Below are 17,965 nucleotides of genomic sequence, written 5' to 3' on the forward strand. Positions count from 1 at the left end.
CCTCCCAGGTTCAAGCGACTCTCCTGCTTCAGCTTCCCAAGTTGCTGGGATTACAGGCATCTGCCACCATGCCCAGCTAATTTTTATACTTTTAGTAGAGACAGGGGTTTCACCATGTTGGCCAGGCTGGTCTCGAACGCCTAGACTCAAGTGATCTGCCCGCCTCGGCCTCCCAAAGTGCTGGGATTATAGGCTTGAGCCACCGCGCCCGACCACAGAGAGGCTTTTGAAGAGCACTGGCGTCCCACCCCCAGGGCCCAGGGCAGTGTGAAGGGCTCCTGCTGCCCCGCACAGTACCTTCTGAACAACGTGAACAATGACTACAATGGATTGATATTCACCACGTATAGAAAAACCCACAAGTTTGAGTTGCCTTTGGAGGTCTCAGGGGCCCAACTTGTCATTCTGAAAACATATAGAACAGAGCACTGATTCTGCCATTCCTGTACGAACTGCAATTCAGAATAACCAGAAAGCTGAAGTACTTCATATAGCATTTCAGATAACTGAGGAAGAAATGACAAATTAGAAGAATCACCATTTTGCAAACCCTGATGAAATAACGAAGGCAACGATCATCAGTGGATGCTAAAACATTAAACAGTTTATCTCTTTTTTTTCTTTTTTGAGATGGAGTTTCCCTCCTGTGGCCCAGGCTAGAGTGCAATGGCACGATCTCGGATCACTGCAGCCTCCATCCCCTAGGGTCAAGTGTTTCTCCTGCCTCAGCCTCCTGAGTAGCTGGGATTACAGGCACCTGCCACCACGCCTGGCTAATTTTTGTGTTTTTGGTAAAGACGGGGTTTCATCATGTTAGCAGGCTGGTCTTGAACTCCTGACCTCAAGGGACCCACCAGCCTCGGCCTCCCAAAGCGCTGGGATTACAGGTGTGAGCATCCACGCCCAGCCAAAAAATTTTTTAAAAAGTAAAATTTTTTAAAAGGTATGGATGAAATAAGATTGGCAAAATTACATTAAAATTACTGAAATTGGAGGAGGGGGTACATGGAATTCACACTCTTTTTATAAAAATTGGTATTTTTAATAATGAAAATTTTCAAAAAGAAAATGAGTACCCATGGCCACACTGTGACCCATTTTTCACCTCCAGGTGCCCATAGTCATCCCTGTCTTGGTGACAATCATCTCTGTGTTTTTGATTCTGGCTCCAATCATCAGCAAGCCCGCATGGGAGTACCTCTACTGTGTGCTGTTTATATTAAGCGGCCTTATATTTTACTTCCTGTTTGTCCACTACAAGTTTGGATGGGCTCAGAAAATATCAAGTAAGTACCAACAGAAGGGCCACCTGGCTTCTGTGAGGTGCAGGCAGGCGCAGTGTCCTCACCTGTCCTGACTCCAAGACCTCTGTCACAGTGTCTTACCCTGCTGGCAGATCTCCCTCGTCCCAGGACAACACATGCCCACGCCCTCACTGGACACCTCTGGGTCCACCCTTGGTTATTTTGTTCCCGTCAATTACTATAATAAGTAGGAAGGGAAAGCACCATTTTCTTTTCTTTTTGGAGACACAGTCTTGCTCTGTTGCCCCGGCTAAAGTGCAGTGGCATGGTCATAGCTCACTGCAGCCTTGAACTCCCGGGCTCAAGTCATCCTCCCACCTGGGCCTCCCAAGTAGCCTGGACCACAGGCACACACTACACCTGGCTACTGTTTTTAATTTTTGTACATAAGGGGTCTTGCTAGGTGGCCCAGACTGGTCTTGAACTCCTCGGCTCAAACGATCCTCCCACCTTGGCTTTCCAAAGTGCTGGGACTACCGGCCTAAGCCACTGTACCTGGCCGTTTTTCTTTTTTGGAGACAGTCTCACTCTGTTGCCCAGGCTGGAGTGCAGTGGTGCAGTCTCAGCTCACTGCAGCCTCCACCTCCTGGGTTCAAGTGATTCTCGTGCCTCAGCCTCCTGAGTAGCCACGCACGGCTAATTTTTGTATTTTTAGTAGAGATGAGGTTTCGTCATGTTGGCCAGGCTGGTCTCGAACTCCTGACCTCAGGTGATCCACCCGCCTCAGCCTCCCAAAGTGCTGGGATTACAGATGTGAGCCACTGTGCCCACCTATTTTCTTTGAGACAGAGTTTTGCTCTTGTTGCCCAGGCTGGAGTGCACTGGCATGATCTTGGCTCACTGCAACCTCTGCCTCCCAGGTTCAAGAGATTCTCCTGCCTCAGCTTCCTGAGTAGCTGGGATTACAGGCACCTGCCACCATGCCTGGCTAATTTTTTTGTTGTTGTTTTGTGTTTTTAGTAGAGTGAGGGTTTCATCATGTTGGTCAGGCTGGTCTTGAACTCCTGACCTCAGGTGATCCACCCACTTCAGCCTCCCAAAGTGCAGGGATTACAGGCATGAGCCACTGCACCCGGCCCCATTTTCTTTTTAATTGCAAAAGACACACCAACGTTACTATCTCAGCCACTTCTCAGTGCAAGGTTCAGTAGTGTTAGGCATATTCCCACCATCATGCGCCTCATCCCAAAACACCATTCTCCTTTGCCTGATATGCAGACATCATCTAAGAGATCTAGCAGCATCACAAAGACACCCAAAAAGTCATGGCCTTGGCCTGGGGAACTGGGCCAGGGCCCAAGCCTTCTACTGCCAAGGGCACAGGGCTCACTCTTTCAGCGGTCCTGACCCTCATCAATTTCAGGACAGTTGTTGTTTAAAAGTTTAGCTACATTAGCCACTTTCGCTTCTGAAAAAAGCACTTGTGTCAAAATACATCAAAAGAGACTGAATTACACCTTTAAAAAAGTTCATACAGGGCCGGGTGCGGTGGCTCACACCTGTAATCCCAGCACTTTGGGAGGCTGAGGGGGCAGATCACGAGGTCATAAGATGGAGACCATCCTGGCTAACACGATGAAACCCTGTCTCCACTAAAAACACAAAAAAATTAGCTGGGCGTGGTGGCAGGCGTCTGTAGTCCCAGCTACTCGGGAGGCTGAGGCAGGAGAATGGCGTGAACCCAGGAGGCGGAGCTTGCAGTGAGCCAAGATTGCGCCACTGCACTCCAGCCTGGCCGACAGAGCGAGACTCCGTCCCAAAACAAAAACAAAAACAAAAAGTCTATATTATATTCACAATGTTTTATCCTACACAACAGATTCAACTGCAGGAAACCCCATTTCTAAAAGCCTTTAAGACTTTCTGGGCATCCTCATGGGGCGGTGAGGCGATCCGTTTCCTGGTCTTCCTGTCCCTGTCCCTGTCCCTCTCCCTCTCCCAGGAGCTCCTTGACGAGAGGAACTGGGCTGTGTGCAGTTTAACTCTGGCTGCAGCAGCCTGTAACAGCCAGTTAAGATTTATTAAGTGAATGTGATTAAATGCCTGCCTGTTTCTCCTGTTCAGCTTGTCTCAACTGGACAGTGCAGTCGCCCCTCCAGACAGTCCTAGGAGGTTTTTATTTCTATTCCTGCAATTTCGGGAGAAGACACAAACCAGGAAAGCGTGAAATCCAACCAGAAGGCAGGGAGCTGGCCAAACCCCGAGCACGGGGTCTAGATGACACATCACCAAAGACTGAGAACAACGTCACCCTCACCCAACTCCAGTGGAGCTTCTGAATTTTGGTCTAACTGCACTCATTTTTGACTCTTATTTCAGAGCCGATTACCATGCACCTTCAGATGCTAATGGAAGTGGTCCCACCGGAGGAAGACCCTGAGTAACAAGCTCCATCTCTTGTAGCCAAGTCAAAGCTGAATTTATTTTCTTAAGCAGTATTTGTGGTTTTTTCTTTCTGATTTTTTTCTTATGAATAAAATATACTCAGATGTTTAACATATTGTTATTTTTAGATATTCTTAGTTCTCTGGGTGGGGGTTCCAGAAAGGAGAAGTGGCAAGTGTTTGCTAAAGTTGGTGTCAGGTGAGATGTCACCTAACAGAAGGCAGACGCTTAGGGAAAGGCTGAATAAAAGCCACGATTACAGTGGCAACTATTTAACAAAGGGCACATCACACTTAAATGAAAGGCGTTCTTTAAACTCAATGTCAATAAGGGCTCTTCTTTTATATAAAATGGATGACATTTTTGCTTTGATTTAGATTTAAACAACAGTAAATTACTGGCCAGGTGCGGTGGCTCACGCCTATAATCTCAGCACTTTGGGAGGCCAAGGCGAATAGATCACTTGAGTCCAAGAGTTCAAGACCAGCCTGGGCAACATGGCAAAATCATGTCTCTACAAAAAACATTAAAAAATTAGCCAGGCATGGTGGTGCACTCCTGTAGTTCCAGCTACTCAAGAGGATGTGGTGGGAGGATGACCTGAGCCTGGGAGTTGAGGGTGTAGTGAGCCATCATCATGCCACTGCACTCCAGCCTGGATGACAGAGACCCCAACTCTAAATAAATATGTAAAAATATTAAAGTATAAACGTTTATCACCCACTCTCCCCTACCCTAAAAGTACTGGCACCCCTGTGCTGAACCCGTGATGTGTGTGGCATGTATCTGCTAGGATAAATGGCAAGACCTGAGCCTCCGTCCAGAACTCTCCACAGCTGATGTGCTCATCACGAGGGTCGCCTGTGTTGCCGGTCAGCATTGCTGGCTCCCCAGCAGCCTTCACGGGCGTTTTAGTCAAACCAGAAAGTGTGGTGAGTAAAGTTTTATTTTGTGTTTGGCATTCAGGGAAAGTACTGTTTAACGTATGTAAAAAGCAACATTTCTGTGAAAACACTGAAATTTTATTGATGATATGCTGCAAAAGGCAGCCATACCACAACTAAGTATGAGCGATTTTAGAAGCATAGAGACAAAGGCACTTTCACCTTGCATTTTAGGTATTTGCCCAAAACTTGAAATCAGACACATTCACAGCAGTACAGAAAACCAATTACGAATTGTTCACATAATAGCATCCAATATCCTATAAAATGTTAAAGAGATTCAGATATTAGAACGTTTGAATGTCTGAAAAAAGAAACAGATCTAAGCACGCAGTTGTCCTCCCTGCATTTTCACACGTGCACAGGAAACACAATGTCACTAGCTATTATCATTTGCTATGTTGTACTAAAGAGACTCGGCGCACCCGGGTGTAAACAGCAGGCAGCTGGTGCGCACGGGAGCCACCGGACGGTGGCCTGGTCTCTGCCCCCAGACCTCCACCAACAGGGCAGCAGCCACATGCAGAGAAATGGACACTGACATGGGTGTTAGAAGAGCTCCACAGTCAAAACCTTTGCCAACAAAACCACCAGAACTTTCTACTTCCCAAGAGCCTGTCCAATTTAGCTACGAAAAAGGAAAATCACCATCTTACTTTATGGGCCGATTTGATACCTGCCAGTCACCCTGCGAAGGTCACAGCAGTGACCTGGGCACACTCCCAGCAGCTGTCCTGGCTGCACAGCGTGTCCTCCCAGGGGAGGCCAGGGCTCTGAGCCCCCATCACGGAGCCACTGGGCAGAAAGACTGCCCCACCCAGCAGCACTCGGTGGGCGCTCCCTGAGACAAGGCCAGGCCACACAATGAGGGGCTGTCTCATTTTACAGATGAGAAAACTGAGCCAGAGTGTGATCCAGACCTGCTCACAGGACAGCTTGATGACAAAGTCCGCCTCTAGTTCAAGCAGTGGCTTCTGCTGGGACATACATGAGCCTGGGCATCGGCACTTTCTGGAGCAAAAAAAACAATAATGATCTTGGGGCCGCCACACAACACTCATGTTCTATCCGAATTCTCTTCCATTCCGAGGCGAAGTTCAGAAACGGACACTGAGTGCGCGGGACTTTTAACTTCCCAACAGCTCACATTTCTCGCGTTTCACTCAACAAACCCAAAGCACGAAAGCCAGCCAGCCTCTGGGTGTGGCCATGACTAAATACACTCCTCCCCTAAACCTGGTGACCCTGGGTGCTGCAGCCACACGCAGATGGGGTGGCGAATGTCTGCAGGGCTTACAACATGTAGGTGTTCAGAGGTCACCTCCAGGCACCCCATAGGCCCTTGTGAGTTTCCACTAAAAAGCAACTTTTGTGCCATTTGCTCAGGACCCTGCAGGTCCAAGGGATTGTTTAGAACCAGTAGCTTCACCCCGGAAAGCCCTGGGTCTTACTGAGCAATCCGATTTCTATCCTTGGACTCTCTCTTCATCAGAAGTCAACTCACTCTGAGGAGCTGTCACTATCCAAGAACGCCAACACTATCAATTCACACAGATGGTTACGTTAAATCCCACTATCTCATGGTTGAAAGGGCTGGTTCAATGTTGCTGAGTGTAAGTGTGAAACCTCAATTTATATTAGAAACCTCAATTTATATGTATAAGATCAGGTTTGTAGCAATGCATCAAACAGAGGTCTAGGTGAAAAAAAAAATGAATGGACTGACTCCAGACAGTGCATTTCACCACCCAGATGCACGTCTGCTCTGCCAGGGTGAGCGGCGAGAGGCGCGGACAGGACAGACAAGCCAGCAGGATCAGACTACATGTGCCGTTTCTCTGTGTCCACCCTCCTTTGACGGTCTTGTCATCAGTCTATTTTTAAGTCAATGAAGAATTTCTCACCATTACCAAGTCCAGCACCACAAGATGACAGTAATCATTTATCCTTGAGGTAAAGAAAGATTTGGTTGGCTGGATGTGATGGCTCATGCCTGTAATCCCAGCACTTTAGGAGGCTGAGGTGGGAGGATTACCTGAGATCAGGAGTTCGAGAACAGCCTGTCCAACATGGTGAAACCCTGTCTCTACTAAAAATACAAAAATTAGCCAGGCATGGTGTCACATGCCTGTAATCCCAGCTACTCGGGAGGCTGAGGCAGGAGAATTGCTTGAGCCTGTGAGGCGGAGGTTGCAGTGAGCCAGGATCGTGCCACTGCACTCCAGCCTGGCCGTCAGAACAAGACTGTCTCAAAAAAAGAAAAAAAAAAGAAAGATTTGGTTATGACTGACTGTTTTCTTAACTTTGAAGTCACATGGCAATATCCATTTTTGTTCAACATCTTCCAGCCGCTCTTGAGGACATCATTCACTCTCACTGTCGTCATCCTCTGAAGTGCTGCGGCTACTGTCTTCAACCATCTCCGCCACTGTGTACGGCAGGCTTTTAGAATTCACTACTAAAGGAATAAGATATTATAACAAATAAGTTAAGTGTAGACTAAACAGCAAATCTTTCTTTATTTCCCCCCATTATTTGGGTCAATGCAGAAAAAAATGCCTTGGATTCCAGCTCCATGTATCTTATTTTGTATTTTCATTATTTTAGGTAAGAAATGAGCAGGTCAAATTGGTCTGCTTACAAATAATTTATTCTTCTAGGAAGAATATCTGTAGTGTGTTATTAAAAGGTGTGTTTATCGCCAAGGGTTGAAAAGTACTCAAACCAGAACATTTAGCACCAAGATCAACAAAGAGAAAACTAATTTCTCAGGGCTTGACGTGAACGACCCACTTCCACCACGGCTGAATTCCTAAGTGGGTGATGGTGTCCCTCACTGCCCTCAGGACCTACAACCCCTCCGAGAGTGGGCGCTCCACGCCTTACCCTTGGGGAACTGGCTGTCCTCTTCACAGTCTTCCCAGTGATCAAAATCAAAAGCCACGTTGGGGTTCTGCTCAAGAGAACAGCTGACAGTGAGTGGGTGAGTATGACACACTCAGGGTAAAGACCACCCTCTGAGCACATTCCAACTCACCCTCTGTCTGAGTAGGTGACACCATGCCTCCCTTCTCTCTTTGGCCAGAGTGATCACAGGCTCCTCGTTTCTAATTACACATTTGCACTCATCTTTCCTTATGTTACCTCGCAGCTCCAGATCAGCCAGGTAAAATCTGTCTCCCACCCAAGCACTGGGTTTATAAAAAGAAAGTCAGCCTTTTAAAATGCTAGAAATTATTTCTATTTTACTTTATATGACTATACATAAACCTACCTGAAAACGACTCTATCCCTGAAATACTGACACTTGCAGTCTTTTACATTCCTTATTCTTATCTTTAAGATGACGACATCTTCTTTTTGGAACCATTTTATCTGTGGGTGGAAGCTAGAAGAAGAGAGAAAGATCTACACATTCACTGATCTTATTTACTGGGTAAGGGATGCCGACTCCTCCATGCCGAGTGGACATACCTTTTCAGAGGCGGCTGTGCAGTTCTGCTAATGGAGGCACCTTCAGTGTTTCCAGATGAAGTTTCTGCACAAAATCAATGTCAGATTTTCCTACAGGTTATTTATATGTAACTCCATCATGTACACACATATATATACTTTTTTGTACCTTATGCAACTTCTAGATGAGAATCACGTAAGAGTGTAAATTAAGTAACCCTAGTATCTAGCTGCAAAGAACAGTTAGAAAAAATTAAAACCGTCACATAGGTAAACAAAATTTAAAATTTTTAATTTTATTTTTGAGACAGAGTTTTGTTCTTGGTGCCCAGGCAGAAATGCAATGGTGCAATCTTGACTCACTGCAACCTCCGCCTTTGGGTTCAAGCGATTCTCCTGCCTCAGGCTACCAAGTAGCTGGGATTATAAGCATGCACCACCACACTCGGCTAATATTGTATTTTTAGTAGAGACGGGGTTTCACCATGTTGGTCAGGCTGGTCTCGAACTCCTGGCCTCAGGTGATCCACCCATCTCGGCCTCCCAAAGTGTTGGGATTACAGGCTTAAGCCACTGTGCCTGGCATAAAATTTTATTTTAAAATAAAAACAGCCTTTGACAAGTATTAAAATTAAATGACCAGGAAGTAAAGTCACTCATTTGAAAAAGAACCTCATTGCAGTGGCTGGCCTTGGATACAAACATGCAGACTTCTCTGGGGCTGTCTTGACCTGCCAGGATGCCCTAAGGACAACTTCGAGGATGGCAGCCAGCACATACAAGGAGCCAGTGCTGGACATGACATATCCTCAAACAACGCAATGTGAACTTCTCCATCTCCAGCAGGCAAGGCTTCCATCCAAACACCAGAGCAAGAATGTTCACAGCTGCTGGAATCACGGTAGCCTGAGATGGAAAGCAGATCCACCCTCTGTGGTTTATTCGTGGTATACAATACAATGGCAAAGAAACAGACAGACTCCCGCTGGGAAAGCACCATCCTCCGTGTCACATGCAGCCTGCCATGGAGTGGCCTCCGGAAATGAGTGCACTGACCCAGTGACCTCAAGAACCTTGGAGAGCACAATTCCCAAGCCCTTCTGGGAGAGACGAGCAGAGGAAACCCAGGGTGGCCTGGCCTGATCACAGAAGCTGGGACTGATCCTAAACACAGAGTTGTGAAGCTGGGGTGCGAAGGAGGCGGTTCTGCCACCAAATAAGGACAAGACACCGCTTCTGGGAGCAAGCGGCCAGGTTCCTCCTTGGAGCCATAAACCAAAAAGGGACTTAGGGAGTCTCCGCTGACTCGAGGTTGATTTATCCAAAGTTGAGGATGCGCCCCGGGAAACACAAATCACAGGAGTGCCATGGCCTCTGCTTTTCCAAAGGGGCTTCCTAAACATCGGTGTCTAAAGGGGAAAGCAAGCTGGAGGGAGAAAGGGCGATGGGGGGCGGGGCAGGACAAAGACGATCACGCATCCCCTCCAGCTCAGGAAAGCAACGTTTTACACAACATAAAGTAACGTGACAGCAGACATAGGACACGGGGCTACGACCCGGGGCTGTGAAGTGACAGCTGTCTGCTTGGGAGCAAAAGGCAGGCAGCCTTACACCCAGGTCCAGTGTGTAACTTCCTCTTTGGCAGAGGGAGTTTAGGGTCCCGAGATCGTGTTTTGCTGGCACAGAGCACAGCTACAGCTGGGAGGAAAAGAGCACGCAGCAGCCCCTGAGCCGGGCTACATGCAACACAAACAACCCCACACCCACGTCCTCCAGAAGCCCTGCCTGGCACAGTGGTGTGTGGGTGGCGCGTCTGCAGAGGAGGGCATGAGCTCCACCTGAGACTGACCACCTGCAGCAGGGCTGGCAGACACTGTGGAGGAACGCCGCCCTAACTGTGATGAGCCTCTGAAGCTCAGGCCTTGCCCCTCACCAGCGTGTGGCAGCACAATGGATGCATCCTACTTTTCTAGCCACAGGGAGACACTGAGTATCCAAAACCAGAAACCCTGCAGGAAGCCAAGGCAAGAAGAACCATGAAGAAAGTGCATGACATTTTCCTTCACCTGCCTGAACCTGAGCAGGAGCCCAGAGACGAAGTCTCTTCCAGCTGAGACAGTCGGGGTGGGGGGAGTTCCCCTTTACGGTGGCTCTTCCAGGAAGGCGGCCAAGTGCCTGGTGGCTGCAGTGGACATCTAATAGCCAGAGCTTCCCAGTAGAGCTCAGTAAACAACTGCATGTCCTCCAAGAGCTATGGTTTGGGGGACCCACCTGGCTGCCCTGACGTCCCCCTTGAGCCCCACAGCAGGCTCTATGCAAAGGGCAAATCAGCCGGTAGCAGGGCCTGCGCCAGTGCAGACCCACTTCAGCCCCACCTCTGCAGTCTACTGGATCCTGGTCTGCTACTGTGGAATAAACACTGCTCTGGGAAAATCCTCTTAATGACAACTGTTGTCCCAATGACCCTGTTCCTCTGACCAGCTGGCTTTGCAAATTCTCTCTTTCCCAGAACTCTTCAGAACCCTTTTCCAGTGGATCCTACACAATGAAACCAGCTGCCCCCCACTGTGGTCGAATCCAGGGGCAAACTTTATGAAGAGAAGGTGGATGTGCATTTTAACAGCTACATCCAGTCCCCCACGTACCACTCAGCTCCGGAAGACCCTTTCTCCTCACCTGCACCTCTCACCTCACCAGCCACAGTCACTGCCAGCAAGAGCAGCACATGGGACTGTGATGAAGAACCTGGGTTTGGACCATGGCAACAGTGAAATGCATCTAAACTCCTCCTTCCAGATGACCCCCATCCTTCACAACAATCACCCCCAACCACCCCCCTAACCCCGCCAAAAATAATGCTGTGCGGGGAAATGGCTGGAAGAACTTCCTTAGGAAACAACTTCCAAAACATATCCAGAGATGCATGGGAATCACACAGGCAGTGGGCAAGACCGTCTTCGTCACAGGAGCCACCTCTGCGGCTCCTCCTCCCGCACTCTCCATCCTCAGTGAGGAATGAACCTGTCAGGGAGCAAACCATCTTCTGGGGCTCTTAGCACCTCAGCTGTGTTATCGTGGGTTTCACTGTCTCGGGATGCATATCAAAGGGAGCAGAGCCATGCAGGGTCCACCCTCCCAGGATCTTAGCCTGTCCTCCTGGGAAGCGGAATGAGGGACCACAGCAGGGGCGCAGAACATCGGTGGTGTGGAAAGCTGGAGCTCCCAGCACTGGAGTGTTGGAGACTTTGTCTAGTCATGGGATGAGTTTATCAATATATGTTGTCTAGGCAATTTCTACGATTTGTCAAGACAAGGAGCAATGACCTAACCCCATTTCATAAAGACAATGAATATCAAAATTAAAAGGCCACATGAAGGTAAATTCCAGTGATGGCAAATGGTCTCCTCACCTTTCCTTTCCTTCTCTCTCACTGACTTCCCCTTCCACAAGGGGCTTGGCTTTTGTCCCATTTATCTTTTCTTTTCTTTTTTTTTTTGAGATGGAGTCTTGCTCCGTCCCCAGGCTGGAGTGCAGTGGCGCCATCTCAGCTCACTGCAAGCTCTGCCTCCCGGGTTCACACCATTCTCCTGCCTCAGCCTCCCGAGTAGTTGGGACTACAGGTGCCTGCTACCACGCCCAGCTAATTTTTTGTATTTTTAGTAGAGACAGGGTTTCACCATGTTAGCCAGGATTGTCTTGATCTCCTGACCTCATGATCCGCCCACCTCGGCCTCCCAAAGTGCTGGGATTACAGGCTTGAGCTACTGCACCTGGCCGCATTCATCTTTTCTTTTTTTTTTTTTTTTTGAGATGGAGTCTCATTCTGTTGCCCAGGCAAGAGTGCAGTGGTGTGATCTTGGCTCACTGCAACCTCCGCCTCCCGGGTTCAAGAGGTTCTATTGCCTCAGCCTCCCGAGTAGCTGGGACTACAGGCATGTGCCACCACAGCTGACTAATTTTTTTGTGATTTTAGTAGAGACGGGGTTCCAACATGTTGACCAGGCTGGTCTCAAACTCCTGAGCTCAAGTGATTCACCCACCTCGGGCCCCACGAAGTGCTGGGATTACTGGCCTGAGCCACTGCACCCAACCAGTTTTTTTTGTTTGTTTTGTTTTTTGATAGTCTCGCTCTGTCGTCCAGGCTGGAGTGCACTGGTGCGATCTTGGCTCACTGCAACCTCTGCCACCCGGGTTCAACTGATCCTCCTACCTTAGCCTCTTGAGTAGCTGGAATTACAGGTGCCCATCACCACGCCCAGCTGATTATCTTTTTTCTTTATGGCACCTAACTCAGTGCCAAGTTCATACACATCAGAAATGTCTGCTAAGTCTGTGCAATTAGCCTGGCCAAGGTCAGCCAACTCTGTTCAAATGCCAGCTCCTCCTCTTTGCTGAGGTGCGGTGCAATAAAAGTGAGCCTAGATGTAAAGTCTGGAGAGAGCCATGCAATATGCAAATACTTTCCAAGATTAAGAAAAAATGCCACCACTTGCAATAATACAGATTAATTTCACAGACAATGTTGATTGAAGGAAGTCACAAGAACATATACTATAGGCTGGGCAAAGTGGCTCACGCCTATAATCCTAACACTTTTAGAGGCCGAGGAAGAAGGATCACTTGAGGCCAGGAGTTCAAAATCAGCCTGGGGAACACAGTGAGACTCCATCTCTATTTAAAATAAAAGAATGTATTCTATATGCTTCCAAGTCAGCAAAACTAACGGCATCAGAAATCAGAATGGTCAGTGGGGAGGGTTCCGGCCAGGAGACTGCTGGGGTCCTGGAAATGTTCAACAGCTCGGTCTGGGTGCTGACACACACACACACACACACACTCCTGAGCTGTTCACTTAACATCTGTGCACATCACTAGATGGATGGTAGACCTCAAACTACAAAAACAAAACAATGGGGGCTGACCTGCCAAAAATAAGAACAGTTAGGTGATATCAGTTTATGTCATCTTCTCCACATTTCATCTCAAAGTGGAAAGTCTACATATTAGTAATTTTCCAGACATTAACGATTTGAACTTAACCATCTTTTGAAGAGCAAGTACCCACCAGGCTTCTGGTTTTCTGAGCTCATCTTGGACTCAGCCCCTCCTTCTGCACCTGTGTCCTCAGGCTGGGGGCTCTGCAGGCGAGCAGCATCTTCTGCTGGAGGAGGCATCCTAGACGGGAGAGGCGGGGCTAACACCTGGCTCTCTAAAGGAACTGCCCAAGTGGGAGAGGAAGGCAGGCAATAAATGACTGTGAAGTGCCTGTGGCCCTGGAGTCAGACCCACACAGAGCTTATGACTCATTTAAGATGCCCCAGGCAGCCCATCAACTTGGTTCCTTCCGATGAGGATGATGGGCAAGCACACAGGACCAGGGAGGCCTTCACTCTTTACCAAGGTGGTTTCCCTTCCATACTCACTGCTGCACACTTCAAACAGGACCAAAGGACAGAAAGTGACAAGCCAGTTTCCTGCCTCCCCTGACCCAGGCTCTGGGGCCATCTTCCCAGAGACCACCCCTGTTACCAGTTTGGGCCTACTTCTAGAAATATTCCTCACATAAAAAAGAAATTATTGCCTTCTATACCTCTCTATCTAAAACACACAGACAGACACATGCATTTAAACATCCGAGAACCTACTAAATTCAACGTGCTGCCCCATATTTTACCCTACTTAGTAACTAGCTAGATTACTTATTTTAAAATTTTTAAATTGTGTATTCTTTTGGTTCTTTGAACAGGTAACCACATTCATGTGGTTCAGTATTTTAAAAGAAGTCAAATTTGGCTGTACACTGAAAAGCTCTTCTCATCCCTGCTCCCCAGCCAGCCAGCTCCCTTCCTCGTGGGTGACAGTGTGACTCGGTGTTTATACATCCTTGAAGAGACAATTCAGGCCTAAATGAGCAAACCTACACACACACACGTGCACACACACACATACGCACATACATGCACACACATGAGGAGGAATGTGTCTTCTGACAGCCACACACGCACACCTGTGAGAAGGAGGGGTGTGCCTGTCTTCTGACGGGCCCAGAAGAAGCCTCTGGTGCAGCACTTTCCAGATTCAGGCAGCGAGCGACCCCAGCCACTGCCCCTCCCCAGGCTCTGTGCAGTTGCCCACCCTCTTCTCCTTCTCTAGATCCTCCCCTGCTAGGTTGGTTCCTTCCTCCTCATACTCACTGAGCTTTGACTCTCCTCAAACAGTAGCAAACCAAGAGCCTTCCCCAGCTGCTTTCCTGAGCCCTAGGTTTAGACTTGCAGTAACCTTAAAAACTGGCACCTCCATAGCCCACCTCAGCCTCTCCTCCTCTGCCATGGGCTGTGCCTGGGAACCACGTGTCACTGTCCACCACACCAGCATCCCCCAGGCACCAGGGCTCAGACACACAGACCCACACTCCCTAACATCTGCCAACCACTAAGTCCTGTGGCTTTCAGATCTGCTGGTCACAGCATCAAATATTCTCGCCATTCCTCTCTACCTGTCAGGATCCCCCATTCTCCAGGAGCTGTCTGAGATGGGGTCTCTCCTAGCAGGCTCCCTATGAAACCTCGCAGTGCCCATACTGCTGCATGCTCTGTGTTCATGACAACGGGTACGTTAAACTCTCTTAACTACAAAGCTACAGTGCGAAAGGGTCTGTGGGAGCCTTTACACAGAGCTGGGGCTCAAAGTCGGCGCTTCCCATATGCCACCAAACCTCATTTTGGTTAAATCTACTAAACTTTAATGACATCTTCATTTCTAAAAAAGTATCTCAGAAGTATGGGAAAATTTTTCTTTTTTCTTGAAAGTGGATGGAAACTACCCTGTATCCTAATCCTATATGTATCCACTTTTATTAAGGTAAAAAACTAAAAAACTTTAGACCATACTATGTTCATCTTTGTCTTTTTTTTTTTTTTTGAGATAAGGTCTCGCTGTCACCCAGGCTGGAGTGCAGTGGCACAATCACGGCTCGCTGCAGCCTAAACCTCCCGGACTCAACCAATCTTCCCAGCTCAGTCTCCAAGTAGCTAGAACTACAGGCGTGTACCATCACATCCAGCTAGTTTTTGTATTTTTAGTAGAGACTGGGTCTTGCTATGTTGCCCAGGCTGGTCTCGAACTCCTGAGCTCAAGCAATTCTCCTGCCTCGGCCTCCCAAAGTGCTGGGATTACACGCATGAGCCACCACGCCCGGTCCACATAATTTTAAATCCTCCTAATTTCAGCTGCAACTCAGGAATCTTTCAAGGTCACCAACCATCAAGAGCCCAGCAGGCCACTAGCCTAGCAAGTCACTAGCCCAGCAGGCCACTAGCCCAGCAGGCCACTAACCCAGCAAGTCACTAGCCCAGCAGGCCACTAGCCCAGCAAGTCACCAGCCCAGCAAGTCACCAGCCCAGCAGGCCACTAACCCAGCAAGTCACCAGCCCAGTAGGCCACTAGCCCGGCAGGCCACTAAACCAGGAAGTCACTAACTCAACAGGTCTCTAGCCCGGCAGGCCACTAGCCCAGCAGGCCACTAGCCCAGCTGTACATCTTGGTCCTCATTCACTGGGTCTGCAGCTGCACCTGGGCTAGCTCATCACTCCTGTCCGGGACATGCATCCCTCACCCACCTGCCTCTCCAGGCTTCCCTCCACCTGCTGGCTACAATGTCCCCACCCTTCTCCACGCTCCCCAGCGGAGATACCAGGGCTCACCCCCGGACCCCTCCTCTCACACCTCTGGGGCTCCCAGGCCCTGCCACGAGGGCTGTGCTCTTGCCACAGATGCAGACTGGCTGGAGCCCCATCAGCTCCAGCAGAACACACTGAGAAACCAGCGGCTTCTCAGCCTCCACAAAGCCGCCTGGTCCAAGCCTCCATCCTCCTGTCCAAAGCTCCTGGCACAGTCTTTGTCCCCCACCCTCCCTTGAGTCTGTTCTCAACACAGCAGCCACAAACCATCTGCTGTTCAAGTCACCCCTCTGCTCAAAATCCGCTCATGGCTCCAGCCTCTGTGGAGAAAGAGCCCATTCCCTGCAGTGGCCACAGGCCCCGCAAGACCTAGCCCGGCACCTCTGGGTCCCTGTATGCTGCTCTGCTCCGGGCACCTTCATCCCTGCTCCTGGAACTCACAACCAAGTCCTTCCCTCAGCTCGTGGGGATCCTCCCAGGCGTCCATGTGGACCGTCCCTCACTGGCTCCCCCTCACACATGGCCCCGTCTGGCGTTCTGGGAGGAAGCTCTGTGGTGTTCGTACTCACCCCTGCCCCTCCTGCTCCTTGGATGGACAATCCTGGTCTTGAGCAGGCCTGGTCCCTGTCACCCTCGGCCTGGAGGAAGCAGAGCAGACTTCATTTGCAAATAATCATGTGCGTCTGTGGAGCCTGTCTGGGGACAGTGGAGGACAGAGCTTGGAGTGCAGGGGTAAAAGCACTTTTTACTTATTTATTTATTTATTGAGATGGAGGCCTGCTTCTAAAGCTACCAGGCCCTACAGACCCCAGATACCTGGGTAGGCCGGGCCGGAGGAGACGTGGAGAGCGAGAGACTGGGGAATTAGGATGTTCAAAAGCATTTGTGTGTATGGGCCATTTAGAATAGCACAAGCGCACAGAGGCATGCCCGGAAGAGCCCCGAAGAGACCTGGAGTTTGCACCTCGGGCAGGGTCAAGGAGAGGACATTCAGAACTGCAGGTCTCGGATGTGGCTGGTGGAACAGGCAATGGGGCAGAAGCTGCAGAAACTGGATAGAGGGTCCCCAAAAATCATGCACAGGATACCCACAGGGCCCAGCAGCTCCACTTCTGAGTAGCAACCCCAGAGAAGTGAAGGCAGGGGCTCAAACAGGTATTTGTACACCTGTGTACACAGGAGCACATCCACCACAGTCAGGAGGGGCAGCAGCCCAGGTGTGCACAGGCAGATGAATGGAGAAGCGAAACGTGGTGATCCATGCCATGGAGGACGAGTTTCAAAGGGAAGGAAATCTGACCCGGGCTGCAACACGGGTGGACCTTGAGGACATTCCACTGAGACGAGCCAGACACAAAAGGGCAAACAGTGGACGGTTCCACTGAAAGTGCCCAGGATTGGCAGATTCTTAGAGACAAAGGAGAGTAGGGGGCCAGCGGGGGCAGACTCTGGAATTATTATTTAAGGAGTATGGAGTTTCTGTCCAGAAGATGAGCAAGTTCTGGAGATGGAGAGTGATGATGGTTGCACAGCACTGAGAATGTCCTAAATGCCACTGAACTGTACACTTAAAAAGAATTTAGGCCGGGCGCGGTGGCTCAAGCCTGTAATCCCAGCACTTTGGGAGGCCGAGACGGGCGGATCACGAGGTCAGGAGATCGAGACCATCCTGATTAACACGGTGAAACCCCGTCTCTACTAAAAATACAAAAAACTAGCCGGGCGAGGTGGCGGGCGCCTGTAGTCCCAGCTACTCGGGAGGCTAAGGCAGGAGAATGGCGTAAACCCGGGAGGCGGAGCTTGCAGTGAGCTGAGATCCGGCCACTGCACTCCAGCCCGGGATACAGAGCAAGACTCCGTCTCAAAAAAAAAAAAAAAAAAAAAGAATTTAAATGGCAGCTGTTGTCATGCGTATTTTGCCACAATAAAACACATGCAATTGCAGGAATCACTGGGAGTCTTTTTAGCTGTGCTAACAGTGCTCTCGTTAAGTTTTGGGAAACCCTGCCGCTCTCATCCCTGCCCACACGTGGTGCATGTTTTCCTTCCTTCTCTCATTCCCCTCTCTGGTGGGCTGGGCATGCTGTGGTGTTACTCCCTGGGCTTTCAGGAGTTCCGGCACCTTCTCATATGGTAATTAGGCATCCTGAAGTTGCTGCTCATGTCTTTTGCCAACTTTCTTAACAGATGCCTGCTGTT

At 49.4% G+C, this 17,965-nt stretch overlaps 2 protein-coding genes across 4 annotated transcripts in view; one reads left to right on the top strand and one right to left on the bottom strand.

Moving 5' to 3' along the window:
* Window positions 1-3,800, top strand: part of SLC7A9 (solute carrier family 7 member 9) — a 42,292-nt gene extending 38,492 nt beyond the window's left edge. For both annotated transcript variants that reach the window (XM_073016672.1, XM_073016673.1), the window contains exons 12-13: window positions 1,112-1,286; window positions 3,624-3,800. In XM_073016672.1, coding sequence (XP_072872773.1) covers window positions 1,112-1,286; window positions 3,624-3,688 — 240 coding nt within the window. In that variant the 3' untranslated portion in view covers window positions 3,689-3,800. The remainder of the gene's footprint in view (window positions 1-1,111; window positions 1,287-3,623) is intronic.
* An 87-nt stretch (window positions 3,801-3,887) lies between these two features.
* The window catches only part of TDRD12 (tudor domain containing 12), a 106,678-nt gene continuing 92,600 nt past the window's right edge, over window positions 3,888-17,965 (bottom strand). For both annotated transcript variants that reach the window (XM_007996214.3, XM_037991503.2), the window contains 7 exons: window positions 16,336-16,404; window positions 13,153-13,262; window positions 8,108-8,171; window positions 7,908-8,021; window positions 7,671-7,824; window positions 7,520-7,586; window positions 3,888-7,091 (listed from right to left, as the gene is read on the bottom strand). In XM_007996214.3, the coding sequence (XP_007994405.3) occupies window positions 6,997-7,091; window positions 7,520-7,586; window positions 7,671-7,824; window positions 7,908-8,021; window positions 8,108-8,171; window positions 13,153-13,262; window positions 16,336-16,404 (673 nt within the window). In that variant the 3' untranslated portion in view covers window positions 3,888-6,996. The remainder of the gene's footprint in view (window positions 7,092-7,519; window positions 7,587-7,670; window positions 7,825-7,907; window positions 8,022-8,107; window positions 8,172-13,152; window positions 13,263-16,335; window positions 16,405-17,965) is intronic.

Source organism: Chlorocebus sabaeus, chromosome 6 (assembly GCF_047675955.1).
Source record: "Chlorocebus sabaeus isolate Y175 chromosome 6, mChlSab1.0.hap1, whole genome shotgun sequence".
NCBI classification, from domain to species: Eukaryota; Metazoa; Chordata; class Mammalia; order Primates; family Cercopithecidae; genus Chlorocebus; species Chlorocebus sabaeus.